Source organism: Aptenodytes patagonicus, chromosome 6, assembly GCF_965638725.1.
Source record: "Aptenodytes patagonicus chromosome 6, bAptPat1.pri.cur, whole genome shotgun sequence".
Classification (NCBI taxonomy): domain Eukaryota; kingdom Metazoa; phylum Chordata; class Aves; order Sphenisciformes; family Spheniscidae; genus Aptenodytes; species Aptenodytes patagonicus.
The window spans coordinates 4042103-4059238 of record NC_134954.1 but is presented as its reverse complement, the minus strand read 5'-3'; the positions used below and the strand labels follow the sequence as shown (position 1 = coordinate 4059238).

At 49.3% G+C, this 17136-nt stretch overlaps 1 protein-coding gene across 1 annotated transcript; it reads left to right on the top strand.

The window, feature by feature from the left end:
• Positions 1-10244: 10244 nt before the first annotated feature.
• FAM124B (family with sequence similarity 124 member B) lies at positions 10245-16694 on the top strand. Its single transcript, XM_076340883.1, has 3 exons — positions 10245-10520; positions 10947-11686; positions 14379-16694. The coding sequence occupies exons 1-3, from the start codon at positions 10466-10468 to the stop codon at positions 15009-15011; spliced, it is 1428 nt and encodes a 475-aa protein (XP_076196998.1). The 5' UTR covers positions 10245-10465; the 3' UTR covers positions 15012-16694.
• The last annotated feature ends 442 nt before the right edge of the window (positions 16695-17136 follow it).

Sequence of the window (17136 nt, the reverse complement as noted above, 5' to 3'; positions counted from 1 at the left end):
GCCGCCGCCCGGCAGCCGCCGCCGCTGCCCTCGGCCGCCCCGGGGCCCGAGGGGGGGAGCCCTGCCCGGCAGCCGTCACCCGGGCGGGGGCGGTGCGGCAGGGCCTGCAGGCGGGAGGCCGGGTCCCGTCCTCCCCCTCCCCACCCCGGTAACCGGCCGCGGGGGACCGGGGCGCCCGGTGAGCGGGCGGGGGGGTGGGCGGCACTGGCCGCCCGGTGCTCAGGGTGCCAGCCACCTGCTTTCCTCTGCACAGGGCTTGTCAGTAAGCTTTCCTCTTTCCTTCCCCCCCCCCCCCCCCCCTTTCTTTTCCTTGCCTTGACCAAAGCTCTCTTAAGCATCCAGAAACGTCTTCAACAAGCTGCCCCCCCCCCCCCCCCCAAGTTTCCGAGTCGAAACTTCGAGGAATGTGTTTTGGAGCAGCGTGGGTGGGGGCGGGAAAAGCGACTTCTCTTCCCGTTTGGGGTGACCTGTCGAAGGATGAGGCAAACGAGGGCTGAGAGTCACACGCGCGACGTCGGGTGACGCGGCGAAAGAGCGTTGGGTCTGGAAATGGAATCTGAAAGTCGTGAGTTTCCCACCTAGTCACGGGACGTCTTTTTAAGTTGTGATGCCAGATTTTATTTCCTGAAGGTGTTTCTTACAAGCGGGAAAAACTTCAAGGGTCTTCCAAAGGCCACAGAAAGCGCGTGGATTAGTTGGCGGTGATAAATATATTTGTTACGCTTATTATTTATTATCTGCTCATTTATTTTCCCTTCTATCTAGTGTGACCGCCTCTTTGGATGAGCGTTACGGAGCTGGGGTAACCTGTGAGACGCAGCACGTACTGCGAGTCTCGTGCGTCAGGAACTTGGAGTGGGTTTTAAGGAAATGAATAGGAAAATACTAACAAACCCTGTCTAGACCGAAATCCCGGTGTCTTGAGCTCCGTTGTTCCAGCAGTTGGTCTGCAGTTACGTGATATGACAGCACTTGGGCTCACTAGTAATAACCTTCATAGGGAAACATGTATTATGGAAATCAGGGAGGGATTTAGCTCTCCCAAAAGGAATATTTCCTGAGCTCTTGGAAACGCACGGTATCTCCTGTGCATGTTTCATGTTCTTTGAGTGATGTGTTTTAATAATCAACTGCAATTTTGCAGTTCACAGAGGCTCTTAACGCCAAGCGCCGCACTGGGCAGAATCGCGCTGACGGTGCGGTTTTCTTGAACTGCTCGGGTGCCTTTGTGATACTCACTGGGTGGCGTCTGGAAGGTAGGGGCAGCACTAACGCTCCAAACGAAGGTGCTGAGAACAAAGGTATGCGCTGGTTTCTTTAACACCGAGCCTTTCCAAGAGCCCTGTTTCATGCGTCTTCACCGTGGGTGCTTTCCTCCTGCTGACACTGTACAACACTAAAGTCTCGTATGAGCGGTGCTCCAATAACAGCACGTTGACCAGCGCCGTTGCTGTGGTTCGATTTGTGTCTCTCAGCCTTCACTGGGAAAAATGCCTGTTGAAATCTGTAGGAATTCATCCCAAGTCCCAGGCTGCATGATTTAGTGCTGGGTGCTCGGCAAAGAGAGAGCTCTCAGTTGCTTGTTCCCTCGAAGGAATTGCTACTCATTGCACTCTTGGGTGAAGCTGGGAACTGCATTCCTCCAGGGAAAGCAGATTTCACGAAGAAGCGAGTATGAACTCTAGTTCTAGGAAGTCTCGATTCAAATTGAGCCTACTGCTAGTCTTTTCTGAGCTGGAACCCAGGTGAGGGAGTGACGTCTGAAACTGCACTGCTCTGCACTTGTCTGTCGGTTTGGTCTGTGTGTTGTGATACAGAATAATATCAACATGGAATAATATTTTACACTCAATCTGCTCAGGTAATAAAATCAGGAAGTGAAGAGCAACAGAAAAATGAGGTTTTAGCTAGGAATTGGTGAATAATAGACAGAAACGAGTGAAAATACTATTCCAAAGGGTAGGAGGTGTGCCCCGGGTTCTCAAATCACTCTACTTCTGCACTTCCAGCATCTTTAGCTTCTTTGGCATCTTCTGCATTGTAACTGCAGTAACAATTGTGCTCTGAAAATCTAGTGTAGATGTGGTCTTACTACCTGGGGACACTTACGCTTTCTCTCTAGGTGGGCTGTTAGGATCATCTTTGGTCTGGAGGGTTTTTTACCCTCTTGTTTTCAATCTTAGTTATTTATTATTCTCATTAGGTTAGTACCTGGAGCCTCAATTGTATTTACCCGGTATGTGGAAGGACACAGCATTGGTTCTTGCTTTAAGGAGCTTATCATTGTATTTACATCTAACGTGAATTTCTTTATTTTTACAACCTTTGAAATTAAGCCAGGTTTTTCAAGGACAGCCCGGCTGTTTTAGGAAGTGCACTGACAAACTGTGGTTCTGCAGCATAATATTTGTGCCTCATGCCACGCTAAGGCCGTGAGGTTCAGGCAGGTACTTCTGGTCCTTGAGTCTTCTGATACCAAACACAATCTGACCTTTGTTCTCATATAGTTTTTGCTTGCAGAGAAGATCTTGCAAGCGTGATGTGACTGTAACTAACACAGCAATATCTGCCTGGGTCTCCAGACAGCCTGACATAGTCAGCCTGCTCTCAGCGGCTGTTTATCCTAAAGCAAGAAGGCGTATTGCTGTTCAGGAGAGAGGGGCCTGTTTCACCTCCTTGTCCTGGAACTGCTGACCTGCATTAGCTGTGACCGAGATGAGGAAATTTTCTGGAGAGATGATGGTCTGGGAGCTACGCGCTCCCGTTTGCCTGAGGAGAAGCCGGAAGGAAAGGGGGATCCACCAGTAGGTGTAACTTCCATTCGCTGTTTATGAATAGCCTTTAGCGGCCCTGTTCTTGAGAGGAAAAAACCACAATGGGAATGGAAGTCCTGAAGTCCTCAAAGTGAAGCCACGTTAGAGCCTGATAGCGCCTTACTGTGGCTTTTGAGTTCATGTGCAGCTTTCTCTTTGCAAAGTTTGCTAGGGCATGCCCCAAATCCCAGTAGCGCCTGAGTTCCTTCGACCTTGCGAGCCACTTCTGCTAATACTTGTTCGATGTTTGGATATTGCTTCTTTTGAAATTCTGTTAAAGATGAGGCTAATAATCTCCTGCAGCTTGTCTGTCACAGCACTTGTTATCAACTTAATTATGTAAATCTGCAATTCCAACATAATGTGGGATCCAGGCCAAGGCTGGTTTTTTTAATTAGAATTTGGGGTGTATCGTTCTGTATCTCAGGAGGGTTGTCCTCGGGAAAGGGAGTAATTAGAAGCCTTCACACCGCGTAGGTCTGACTTGTTCCTTAAGCTGGAGCTTGGACTCGTTGGCAAGCTCACCATCTCCTGGTGACTTGCTTTTATTAACGCTCGGTAGGGTGCAGTTGCTCTCGGCATCTGCTGCTGGCCTTCCAAGAATTTTGCCTTGAGTTGTCTTCAACCACGCTAAATGTAAGCTGATTAAATAAACACTTCACTGGGCCCTGCAAGTCTTGGTTTTGCCGAGATGTGCCTGTTTTTCTGGAAGGTTTTTAACCGAAGTGTAATTTATATAAAAATTGCTAGGTTAAATCCTTCAGAAATGAGTCCGTGAAGCTAGGCACTTAAATTCACATGTAGGCAAGCTGACTCCCCCCTCGTCCCACACTGACCTGGGTGGGAGTGGGGTTGATGCTGGGGATGTGGGCAGAGGGCTCCCAAAGATGCCATCTCGGGTCGGTGCTAGAGTTTGGCTCTTTGTTTTCTAATACTAATTTCTGATATAACCTCCTATTGGCTCGTTATGTTTAGTGGATCTTGGTTGTGTGTATGGAGTGCTTTGGGTTTGGTTTTTTTGAAGTATTTTAACGAAACTGAAAAATGAGGAAGAATCTATCTGTCTGGAAGTGCCCCATAACGTGCTGAGGACACATAGCCCAGATTTAGATTCATAGAATAGTTTGGGTTGGAAGGGACCTCTAAAGCTCATCTAGTCCAACCCCCCTGCCGTGGGCAGGGACATCTTCAACTAGATCAGGTTGCTCAGAGCCCCGTCCAACCTGACCTTGAAGGTTTCCAGGGATGGGGCATCCACCACCTCTCTGGGCAACCTGGGCCAGTGCTTCACCACCCCCAGCATAAAAAATGTCTCCCTTATATCTAGTCTAAATCTACCCCCCTTCAGTTTAAAGCCATTCCCCCTTGTCCTGTCGCAACAGGCCCTGCTAAAATGTTTGCCGCCACCTTTTTTATAAGCCCCCTTTAAGTTGGTTGGAGCTGAATACAAAAGCTGCCTCAATCAGGTTGTATAAATCCAAATCTCACAAACTGTGTGTTTGTGGCTGCCGTGGGATGTCTGTAGCCAGGCGAGGACATGTTATACTTTTTTACGACATATTTGTTACTAATAGGAAGCTATAAAGGGCAAAGCATATTTTGCAGCTTTTTGGGGCACGCAGTGCGTGCCCATTGCTGCAAGCCAGGGCACGCCGCCGGTAGCAGTCGGTATGGGAACCTGACTGCCGAGGCCTGAACCGTGCGGGAGTTTCTGCAAAGGAACTTGTGCATCTTTGGTTACGTGCGCTTATTTGGAAGGCTTTCTACTTTTCCCTGTGTTCACACTGCTTGGGAAGTGCAGCTCAGGAAGGCAGTCCATCTGAATGACCCTCTGCTGTTCGTGCTTTCTTCGCGATTTCCCTTGCGTGTGGCTGTAGTGGCCATCAGCCGTGTAACTGGAGGGAGGCCAGCGTATGTCAAAGGCACCTATACAACCACACGTGTTTCGGGCGTCCTAGGGCATCAGGAGTGGGAAAGCTGACTCAGGCTTCAGGTACACAGAGGTTCTTTGTTCCTCTCCCTGACCCTTGTCTTGCCGCTGGATCCCGTGCACCCCATAGAGCACAGAAGAGGGGCTGGAGGGAGGGCGGCGTTGCTGCACAGTCGGTGCTATCAGCGGACGGGCTCTTGCCCGACACCGTTACGGACTGCAGCGGCATCCTCTCTCCCCGTTGCCTTTCCCTCTGGTTACGCAGAACGGGAGCTTGTTTGGGGTTGGCAGCTGTGATATCAGCCTGGTTTGTATCACTGCAATAACTCCGGTTTAATATGAGGTTTCCAAGATCCTGCTGAAGTCGGTATGGATTTGGACACTCAATCCCCAGTCCAGGCTCTCTTTTTTGTGAGAGATCATTCAGGTGCCGATGGTAAAAGCTTGATTGCCTCAAAGCTTGTGGCAGTTTTAACATGGGCTTTGGCGGGGTCATGGTTTGGTCCATTGCCAGCGGTCTCCCTCGTCTCTGTGTTTCAGTGCTGCTCTCCCAGCCTTGCACTTGCACCAAAGTCTGCGTTGCTTGAGGATAACTTACTTGCTTTACTTTCATAAATACAGTCACTAAGCGTACAGGGAAAATGTGATTTGATCCTAGCTGTCCCTGTGATGGCACACTGCACTGCCACAAGGATGCCTGTTTCCCCAGCCGCTGCGGCCGAGTGTCAGGAGGAACCTCTCTCATTTTAGTTTGCATTTTATCTCCCGTGAGTCTTGAAACCCTATCTTGCCTGTGCATCTCCTAGCGTAGTGTTTCTCACGGCAGGAGTCTCAAGTCGCTGTGTCCCGTCACTGGGAGGAGTTGCAGCCTGCCGCGCCGATGCTGCTGCCAGGTCGGAGCTGCGACTCCCAGCAGCAGCCGAGGGTCAGCCCTCCTGGTAGCTCTGCGAGGTAAGACAGGCTGCAGCCTGCAGCGAGCTTCCCCCTCCTTCTCCTCTTTCTAACCGTATTTTTTTCTTTTTTTTTCTTCTTTTTTCCCTTCTTTTTTTGTTTTGTGTGTGTATGTGCTTGGATCCTGATTTGCTGTGTGTGGTGGAGCTCTCTGTATTTTCTGTGTCTGCTGCATTCCTACTCTTTGTTAGCTGGTTAAAAAGAGGAAGCAAGAACTATTCGGGAGAGAAGTCTACTTAAATAAATGCAACAGGTTAGATGATTTTTTTTTTTCCCTCTTTTCATCATTGGGGTTTTACTTTCCTCCGAAGTGATGATGAGTTGGAGTCACAAGGTTTGGAGCAAGAGACAAACTCTTTGAAAAGTTTTTTGTATTCAAGTAAGACCTTAATCCTGATTTTCGTCTCAGGGCTGTCTATGCTGTAGATAATTTTCGTCTAGCAGGTTAATTTAGTATTTTTGTCCTTGTTACAGGACGAGCTTGAGATTGGCATAACACAAAAAAAAAAAGTCTTTTAAAAAAGTTAGTAAGCCCAAGACATTGTGTGGATTTAATGAGGCCTGCTCCCGAGATGCCTAGGTAATTCACACCCAGTCTCTCTGAAGTTAATTATGTGCTAGTATACAAAGCCTAAATCCTTCTAAAGTAACTTCCTTACAGATGTTACTATGAACTTATTAAATCCTGTGATGCATCATCAGTCTTGCTGGTGTCAGCTGGAGCGAAGGGCTCCGAGCACGGCGGAGGACTAAGCACATCTTAAGAATTCATCATGAAAAGGAATTTTTAATTATTTTGCCATGCCTTTCCGCCGTAAGATTTTAAACACATAGCAGGTAATATTCTCTGAGGCTTCGCACAATAAAGCGTTTGTTAGTTGTTTGTGTTTGGACTTTATTTTAGGCGGGGCTTACTCTCGTGTGTATATTGGTGGTAGATACAAATATTCGTATTTCAGGTGCTCTTACACAAAGCTGGACTGCCCCAGCAGCCTGCTGTACGTTCTGCTGTGTGGCCAGTCACTATCAGGTGGGAATGGTGCTCTGGTATATTTTTTTGAGTACCATATCAGAATATTTCCCCTCCTCCTCCCCTCAGCAGAGTGACTTTCCACATAAGATTGAACTGCTATTTTTCTAATCTCTTAAGGAAATCTTTCTTGGCGTATTCAGTAGGTCACTATGAATAATGTGCTTTTCCGTTTGGCAGCCAGACTGGAAAGCTGGGGGAAGGGGAAGCAGAGAGGAAGGCAAGGACTCATTGCATTCGGGGATCGGAGTGAAACCAGCACTTCCCTTTTCTTCCAAGATCCAGCAAAAGCCAGCACTTTGCTCTGGTGGCAGTCATCCCTTTCCAACCCGAGAACTTCTTGGTGCCTCTGAGAAAAGCAGTGGATGAGGAGGTCTAAACTCACCAGGCTGCAGCTAGGATGGTCATGGCATCCTAGCTTTACCCCGAGGTTTAGGGGGGCAGTAGGCTGGAGACAAAAGTGAGGGCATGAGAATACCCTTGTCCGAGGTTGGGGAGCCTGGGTTGAACCCTTCCCCGTGGACGTTTTGATGCCAAAGAAAAGTGGAAGAGGAGCAGAGCGCTTCTCTACTGGACAGTGCTTAGCCAGGATGGTGGGGCTGCCCTCCGAAGGAGGGGTTCAGGCAAGGCTGATGTTCAGTTCATCTCATGCTCCTCGTGGTAGGAGTGGTGGGTGCCCCTGACCTGGAGCTGCCGGAGAGCTTACGGGTCCAAGAACCAGGCCTAAAACTGTTCTCCAGGCAGCTCCATCAGATAGAGCTCACAGGTGCCCATCCTGTGATAGAGCCCATCCCACCCCAGCAAGCGCGCCGCTCACCGAGGAAACACGGCGTGGTGGCAGGGTTCAGGATTTGGCCCTTTTTGTGCCTAGGCTCAGTTTCTTGGCTGTTGTAAAACCTGGTGACGCTTGAAATGGATGGCAGCTGCATCAGATCCCAGCTCTGCACAGGAGAGATGCTGGTCACCTTCCGGAGTCTCCGTGGGAGGCGCCTGCCCATCTGGAAACCAGTTTGGCTCCCACTGGCTACAGTAGGAGCTGGAGGGAGATGTGGTGTCTGCATCGTTTCCTAACCCCCACTCCTCCTGGCTCACCAGCCCTTGCTCTGTACAGCTCCTCTGAGAGAGTTCACGTTACTGGTACTTTATCTACATCACTACAGTGCTGCTGCCCCCACGGGATTTTAAACAGCCGGGCTGATGCGATTCGAGTGGGGATGGGGGCCGAGAGCTGCGCGAGCCTGTAGTGATCGATGGGACTGTGCAAGGAAAGCAGCGCCAACCTGCGCTCGCTCCCTCTTGGCGCTCGTGAAGATAAACGGTTTACTGGTGGAGGAGCGACCGGGTCCTCTGCTCCGTGGGAGAAGGGGAAACAGAGGGCAGGTACCGGGGCTGCCGTGTAGGAGCAGCCCAAGGGGGTCATCATCCAGGGAGCGAGCGTAGTGCACGGGGCGAGCGTGCAGGTGGGGTGAGCCTGCTCGTGGGAGGGGAGGCATGGTGGAACGAGCGCTGGCAGGCGAGGGGGTGGCTGGTTCAGGTAGCTCGGCGGTTGCGAAAAATGCACATGCTCTGCATCCCTGAACTCATCACCCAGCCCCTAGCAGTCTGGTAAATCCGTGTACTCAGTCACCTTCTGAATCCCTAAAAACTTGTGATGTCACGTTGCCTTGTGGCCGGCTTAACAACACACTGTGGGGAGAAGTGTTTCCTCGCTTGTTTGGAAATGGGTGTTGCTAGCTGCAGTTTATCCCCCGGCTGCTTTTTTGGAGGGTACTTTAGCCTATGACTGCCCTTTTACCCTCCTGATGCAATTCATAACCTTGTAGATCTATAGCATAGTCTGCCACGGTTCCTTCTCTAGGCCGAAGGTCCTCGTCTGCTTGCGTCTCTCACTGAAGTGGCTTCTTTCATTACTCGTCTCTTCCTCCTCCTGCTTTCTCCCTAAATCTCCGCATCCATTTTATTAAAGGCTGGCTAGAACAGCACATACTACTCAACATACAGATGCGCTGTGGATTTATATGTTGCCGTACAATATTTTCTGTTTCCTTCCCTATTCCTCCCTTAGTAATACCGTTGTTTCGGGCTGCTGCTGGCCACGAAGCTGCCGCTTTCACCCACCGCGGCCCCACCGCTGCGTGTGCAGGGTGAGGATTGCTTTCCCCCGCCACCGTGTTTACGTTCACTCGTATTTACCCGCTTTGACTCTTACGGGTCTCTGCTCGTTTGCCTGACCCTAAGGCGGTACCGCAGGGGTGGTGCCTTGCTTCAGCACGCTGCCGCCGTGGCCGTGCCAGGCGTCTCTGCCGTGCCCAGCACCATTGTCTCCTACCAGAACAGGGACCCTGAAATGCAGCTCGTGCTTCCAGCTACAAACCGAGCCCCGGTGACCTTTCTTAGTTTCAGTGTTTTCCCTTTTTCCTCACGTGCAGGAAGGCAGATGACTGCTTGCCCCTGCCCTGTAGCAAAGAGCTGATGCGTCGTTTCCTTTTCCACGTTTTAGTAAAATTGTGTTGTTCAGAGCTCATCTAGAGCGTTTCAATGTTTTGAGCACTTGCGCTCTTCTCTTCGCTCTCTTCCTGCAATTGTCCGAAGGCTGGATTTTTTTGTCTCCCTCCCAACAGTTGTTGTTACTTACTTGGAAGTGATGTGGGTGGGTTTCTCTATCAGTGCAAATTAATTTTTTCCTCATTTTCTAGTCAGCCTTATTTTTATTGTACGTTGGCGTCAGTGGGGTTTTAAAGCATGAATGCGTATTTCTACCAGTGAGAGTGATCTTCTGCATAAAGGAAACCAAGGCACCGCTACTTGTGCCTTTAGATCTTGGAGACTTTGCTCAGTTGAATGTAGCACTAGGGTCGTATTTAAAAAAAAAAAAATTAGTTCAGAGTTTTAAATAACAGACTCATTAATGCTGGGATTTCTGCACGGTGAACCACTGCTTTGTGTGCTTGGCTGTTTGAGAGGGAAATCGGTATGTCGGCAGGGAGAGATGTGTTGCTCTTCGTTAGATGGAGCCGGATACATCGTTGGGGGCCCCAGTTTTGATTTAAATACTGGCTGTGGTAGGGGCAGTTCTGTGTAGAAAACGGGAGTTGGCTTGACTTGTATGTGTTGCTCCTGGGTTGGCAAAATAAGGAGATGAAGGGACAGTGTGATTTATTGTCTAGACACTAGAAGAGGCCTGGAAAGAGGTGTATTTTCAGCATTCCTATTGTAATCTACACAATAAGCTAAATTAAGTACCAATATGTAAGCCCAAGGAGCAAGGAAAAAGACCTGGAATTTGTCTAAGAGTGCTGATTACATGGGTATCTCAGCATTAAAAAAAGAGGAGGAAAAAGAGGCAAACAAGGCACTGAAAGGGGGAAGCCTCGTACCCAGCTTTTATGGGCTATGTCTAATAACCCGGGGCCTGGTTTCCAGCTAGGCAGTGAGCTACCTGTAGCGTGTAACTAGGAGTCAAGGTTTTTTCCCAAAGCTCCTCTTTCCTGAGGCTGATTCATATCTGCCCTTATTGTTATCTGTTGTGTTCACATGGGTTTTTTTGTCTTTTGTTAGTCTGTTTTCCTTCCTTGTTTTTAAAGAATAGCTTATCTGTATGCCCCAGAAGGGTGTGACTCACAAAGATCACAAGCTTTTTACAACGAGCTAAAGCCCAGCCTGCCGACTACAAGAAAATACGCTGAGGTTTTCAAACGCGAGTGCCGCATTGCCTTTGCAAAAGGTGGTGATCGCACTGAGATGCACGCCGGTGGGACTCGGCCGGATCCAGAGCACGTGTTTCCACCGCTGACAGGCAAGTGTCCTTACAAAGTCATCTCATCTTGGAGCGTTACTGCTTTTGTGCTTCAGTGCTCTTCATCTCTGCTGCCCTGTCCTGTGAAGGACAGGAGCGGTAGGACACAGAGGTGTTTCTGGACACGTCGGTCGCAGGTATGCAGTGACTAGAGCTCAGATCTTGGAGTCGGAAAATGAGCCTTCATCTGAGCTCTGCTGTGATGTGAGTGACCTGGGACCGGTCACATAATGCCTTGTCCCTCTTCACCTGCCTCGTGTACATTAACTGTGCAGACCTGCATATTTCATCAGGCTATTGCAAAGCTTGTAGAAGATTGAACTCATTCTGCCTGAGTCTTACAGTACACCCCTCATGTTACTGAGGCTCCAACAGTAGGAGAAAGAGAGGGAAGGCACCAATTTGTCTATTTTTATTTTCTGTCAGGAACGTTTGCAATGGATGACAGAGCAGACTCTCTGATGACTCTGCATCTTCTCGCCAATTCGGAACGCTCATTGCTTCTGCAGCAAACTCTGGATCGGCTTTTGGAGTGGATCTGCCCAGACGTTCGACTTTTCCTGGTGTCTGAGCGAGTTACTCCATTGAATTACTACGAGAGATATCGTAAGAGAAGCTGCGGCTTTCCTGGAATATCCGTTCTCCTTTTTCTACACGAGGACTTGGGAGAAGAACGGATTTTCCAGGTCCATGAACTCTTCCAGCGTCCGCCCTGGCGCTACCAGTGTGTCCAGATTGCTAACGGGCACAGCCGCCTCTGTGCCCCAGCTCAGCAGGACTTCTATGGCCTGGACGACCAGTTGCCTGTGTGGGGCATCAGGCGGGTGCACTGTGGCCCCGAAATCCTGCGTGTCACCCTCTACTGCAGTTTCGATAACTACGAGGATGCAGTGAGACTCTACGAGATGATCCTACGGAAAGAAGCAACTATGCAGAAAAGTAGCTTCTGTGTCTTTGTGCTGTACGCAACCCAAATTACTGCCGTGCAGCTCTGCTTGAAGCAGCTGCCCATCGGGGTGGCTGCCGAGCCGAAGGAGTCGTCAGCCTTGCAGTTCAAGGTGCAAGAAATCGGGCAGCTGGTGCCTCTCCTGCCTAACCCATGTATTCCTATCAGTAGCACCAGGTGGCAAACGCAAGACTACGAAGGAAATACAATTCTGCTTCAGGTATGTGTCTGTGGTGCTCTGAGAGGAGGTTTGGTTTGGTTTTGTTTTGTTTTGTTTTTTCCCCAAGGAAAGCAGGACTGGTTAAAAATGGAAATTAAGATTTTGCTTGTTTATGTTTTCTATTGAATTTGTGAATGCAGTAATCGGTATCTGCCAGTGCTGTGATGCTGTTGATAAATACAAGCACAGATCCTTGGAATATTTTTATATTGTTAAATTCACATCATTACTGCTCGCCTGAAATTGAAAGTATTAATGCTTTTTTTGAGCAGGCTAGTTTAACATCTTCCCTTCCCTGCCTGAATCAAATGATCGTAGCAGCCTATTCTTTTTCTGGTAAGTCGTTATGTTATAAATGTTTTTGAAAGCAGATTTTTAGCATCCAAACCCAGATGTATTGTAAGTGTAGTGTTGATACAACATCGCCTGCAATAGACTTTGTGAGCCCTTTGTGAGCTGCAGTTGGGCAAAAGTGCCGAAGAAACGTGTCGTAGGAAAACTCTGCGTTTTCTGTTCAAGTCTGCAGTCCAGAGGTTGTGCGAATACAAATAAATAAAACCCAACAAAGACGACTGTGCCGAGATGATACGTGTGAGCAGGAGGGCAGCTTAGCTCAGTGTGCTTTCTTTTCACTGTAGCAGCCCCTCCCACCTCTGATTATTTTTTGTTGTAATTTGGATATTTAAATTTGCCCAGCCTGTGGTTTTTTGTTTTCCTTGCAGAGCTCATTTGTAGCAAATCGGCTTAATTATTCTGTATGGCCTACTTTTATGCTACTCTGAACGCTAATCCTCAGGGCAGCCTTTGCATACTTCTCATTCAGTATCACTCTATAAACTGGTTTGCCACCCACTTGGACTGGACAAGGCCCTGAGCATCTTCACGTAGCTTTGAAGTTGGTCCTGCGTAGTTTGATAAAGCAGTAAATAAACCACATCCTCTCCTTTCCCCCCTCCCCCCCGAAGTTGCTCACTAGTTACTGTTCTATTCCATGTCCTTTCTCTGAGTGTTTACAGGAGATCCCTGCGGCTCAAATTTTACAAGTTTATCCTTAAGACTCAAGTAGGAGTCTTAAGTAGGAGCGTAGGACCATCTCCATGTGCTGTTTCATAAAGACATGAAGCGTGTCTCTAGTCTTGCAGAGGGTTGGCGAGGTGGGTGCCTTGCTCTGGGCTGGTGTCCCCGGGGGTGGCATCTTCTGCAGGAACAAGTGGGACGTGCTTAGCAGGTCCTGGTCCCTTTGGCCTTGCTGGTCTGATGGGTATCTCCTCCCTGGGTAAGCGTTGGTCCATGTGTTGTCCAGCCGTCAGAGGAATGCCACTTCATCTGTAGCTTCCTGGAGGAGTTTCTTTCCAAAAGCAGCTGGTCAGGATTTGCAGACGTGAAGGAGCTCCAGTAGATCTGATGCCTCCTAGAAGGTTTTGGGACAGGCACAGGTGTGTGCAGGTGCTTAGATCACCTGCAGCAAATCTGTCATGTGTGTGCACTAGTCCTGAGAGCCCTCTGAAAGCTGTGCACGAGTTGGGAGAAACTAAATTCAAGTGTAACTTTCTTGTTTCTTTCTCAAAATAGTAAGGTTTGTGACCAGTGATTTCAGTTTTGTAATTTATTAAGAGGCAGATGAGCCAACGGGATTGTTTCACTCAAGCATAGCGTAGCTGCTCAGCCGAGCGCTGGCGGTGACCACAGAAAATCCTGAGACCATCAGCCTGTCTGCAGGGGACCAGACCAAGGCTTCATCCTGCCCAGCAGCTGGCCACAGGCGGCTGCCCTGGGAGGAACAGCAAGAGGACAAGTGCATGTGTTACACCCCACCGATATGCTCCCGAGCTGCCTGTTTTAAACTCAAGGGTCTTCTGAAGCCAGCTGTGGTAACTTGCAGTGACTCTCCTTTCCAAGCGTTTATCTAGTCTCCCCTTGAATCCATGTGAACTTTTTGTGTCCACAAGACACCTTGGCAGGGACCTCCCCAGGTCTACTGCCACCTTCTCTTATTTGAAATTGGATCCACCTGGCTTCATTTGATGGCCTCTGCCTCTTGCGTTGCAAATGGCAGGGAATGGACAATACCTGTCTGTTTCTCCAGGTGGCTCATGGTTTTATAGCCTTTTATCCTCTCCCTCCCAAACGTTTTTTGTTGTTTTGTTTTTTTTTTCTTCCCCCCCCAGGCTTAAGATTCCCAGTATAGGTGGTTGTTCCTTTACTGTACTTGCAGTTGTCCTCGTTGTCCATTTCTGAGCCTTTCCAGCTCCGCGATACTCTGTTGTGCGCTGCGGTTGAGGGACAAACACCATGGTCCAGCTGGGGGACCAGGGCTGCACCGTGCATAACAACATTCTCCGTTCCATTTGGGATAATCTTTAAGATTTCATTTGCTTTCTAGACTGCTGTCAGGCACTGAACTGATGCTAACACGGTGCTGTCTGTCACAGAAATGAGACCCTGGGGTTACAGTCAACTCGCAACCTAGCATTTTGTGTGTGAAGCTGGGATTGTTTTTCTCCGTGTGCATCACATTATCTACGTTGTTTCGTCTGCCATCGCTCAGGCTTGGAAGAGTCCTATGCTGTTCTCTGGGGGCTGACTGACTCACGCTGCAGGTGACTTCAGCACAGCGAGGCTAGGTGAGAGCATCACCTAGTAAAGCTAGAACGATATGTTAATGGGGTTCTCTCCAAATTTTATTCAACAGGTTCAAGACAGCTCAAAGCCCCGTGAAACAAATGTTGGGCTTTCCCATCAGCATAATAATGCAGGCAACGAAAAAATCCTGCAGGACTCTGTCCCAGCCCCTCTCCCTGTAAAGCGGGGTAATCCTGGGCAGAGAAGCCGGGAGGTCAGAGCCACGAAGGGTAGAACAAAATCTGAGCAAAGCGAAGCCCTTACTCCTGAGCAAGCCGGCGGTGACCTCCATAGGCACTTCTGCTCTTCTCACAGTGCTCCAGCAGCCCCGTCGTGGTGGGATGCCACCTCCCTCCGCAGGCAGGCGAGCAGCAAGCTGCAGGCTTCTCTCCAGGAAAGCCGCGTTCGTCGGCAGGCAGCGGAGACCAACGTTGACACCGGGCTCGCCGTGGCGAGTCCTGCGAGTGGCTGCTGCCCGCTGAACCACTTCTCCAGGGACCTGTGGAGCAGCCTCCTCCAGCCACGAGCACCCACGGATGGGGCCGGCAGCGCTTTGCCCTCCCAGGACAGGAGCCAGCTGCTGTTTGCTGCAGCCAAAAGGAACAAAGGAGCAGGGCAAAGAGCTTCGGGCTTCCACTCGCAAACACCACGAGCCAGCCCTGCAAACAGAGCGGAGGACGAGGAGGAGGAATTCTTTATATGACTGAAAACAAACGTGCCAGATGGACTCATCACTTCCAGACGACAGCAGAGCACTTTTGTGGGTATCGTGCCTCCTCGTGCTGTGACCGCTGATGCTCAGCTTACCTCTGTAGCTGTGACAGCATTTCAGTAGCGGGTTCACCAAGGTAGATGCTTACTTGCCGTGGAGCGATGCTAAGGAGGCTGCAGGCAAAGCAGGAAAAATAACGCTGTATTTACAGAAGGTTTTTTTTTTTTAATGCAGAATAGATTGGAGGATTATTGTGCAATGAATAGGAATAAGCCATATGACTCCTAGAGCTGTTCTAAGATGCTAAAAAATAGCCAGTGCCATCTTCAGATGGGGTTAGAAGGTGCAGCTTGCCTAAGCTGCCCAAGCAGCTGGATGCCCCCAGCCATGGGGGCTCATCGTCCCTTGCCGGGACGTATTGGAACAAGGTCACAGTGGCTACGCCGATTTTCCTCTGTGTTCCTTCTTGCTTCCTCTGGTAATTAAAAGCTATCAATGTTGTCAATTTTATGCAAGATGAGAAACACAAGAATGTTCTTTTAAAATATTTTTGAAGAAAACAACTTCTAGAGAGACCTTTTCCCCAAATTAGCACAGTACACGCAAAAAGCAAACACTCGCAGAGAATAGTTTGAGCTATGTTTATGCTCCAGCAAGACCTGCTGTTGCCTATTCATATGACACTTAACAAAATAAACCCAGCAACAGCCCAGGCTTTGTTAGACCAGTCTGCAGTTATCAGCAGGCAATCCTAATTGGGTTTTAATTAACAGAAGACAAGAGAAGTTAAGAGTCTTGGAGGGAACAGCTGAATGTTGGAGAGTAAAAAGGACGGGAGAAATGAGGTAATGTTTCGGCAACAGATGCTGAAATAACTCCCATCTTGATCAGCAGTTTTCTTTTCTCAAGTAGGATTAAGTAAATCTCAAAGGGAAAGAGATGGGAAGGGCATGACGGAGGAATGAAACTATTAAAAGAAAAGCCAAATCTGATCATACTTACCTTCCAAACAGCACAACGAAGAGGTGTTTTCTCCTTGAATATATCTGAATTCTGCTTTACACAAAAGTGTGAATTTGTTTGGAGAGTGCCTTCTCATTGCCTCTTCTTAGTTCGTAACTCAAGTTTGACAGACGATGGCTTCTTGCGGCCCAAGGAGAGGCAGAGGGTGATGGGCAACAGCAGAGCCTTCCCACGAGGGGGTCCTGCACAATTTCACGGGTGTTTAACAGCTGAACACAGGGTGTGTGCCAGCTGAACACAGCCCATGCCGCGCTGCAAGAGCTTCGTTACCCGGGGAAGCCCAAACCCACCCCTCTGCTGCTGGTGAGCTGTGCAGCCCAGCGGGACTAGAGAGCGACGCCATTGCTGGATGTTAGGTCGGGCTTTGGGAAGGCCCAGCGTTTGGGGGGAAGTTTGAAGGCACAGCCGAGTTGGTCGGAAGAGCTGCGGGTGGGAATAGGGCTGTCCCCGCTCCGTGCCTCTGCGCCCTCGCAGCTGGTGTTGCCCTGGAAGTGATGCTCACGTACCCTTCAATTCAGGGACCGAAACCTGCAGAAAGCTGAACAGGACACTTATTTCACTGGACACTTACACCCCCCACCCCCCCCCCCATGTCTTCATAAGCTCTGTAAAAATTTTGGACTTTTTAATAAATCATACTGCGATATTTTACATCTGTGAGGGTGATTATTTAATCTTACCTAGCATGCTAGAAACTTAGCCAGTGCTTTTCAGAGCTGGAGGAAATGTTTGGTCAACTAGGAAAGCAGCAAAGAGGAGAGCTTGCAGGCGGGTTAGCTCTCTGGGTTCGCTGCGGTGTGTGCGAGGGCGGGCTGGGAGGGTTAAGGAGAGAGGAGAGGGATCGGGGTAGGGCAGTGGTCTATAAACACGGGGTTCCAGCCCTGGCAGTGGGCATGGACGGGATAGTCATGAACCCAGGAGTAAAGCCAGAAGTGGGATTCCTGGGAGAAACGGTTTTAAAGAGAGATTTCCTGGCCTTCTCTCTATTCTCTCATGCCAAAGGTATTTAAGTGTGACTATTCAGCATAATCTCCTTTTACCTAAGAGAAAGAGGGTGCTTAAGAGGTAGAAGGTCAGTATCTAGCATGGGGGA

Bases quoted from the DNA above. Each gene is read 5' to 3' on its own strand.
- FAM124B (XM_076340883.1), top strand. From the start codon at position 10,466: ATGCACGCCGGTGGGACTCGGCCGGATCCAGAGCACGTGTTTCCACCG. The intron at 10,521-10,946 runs GCAAGTGTCCTT...ATTTTCTGTCAG, and splicing joins CGTGTTTCCACCGCTGACAG to GAACGTTTGCAATGGATGAC. The intron at 11,687-14,378 runs GTATGTGTCTGT...TTTATTCAACAG, and splicing joins GAAATACAATTCTGCTTCAG to GTTCAAGACAGCTCAAAGCC.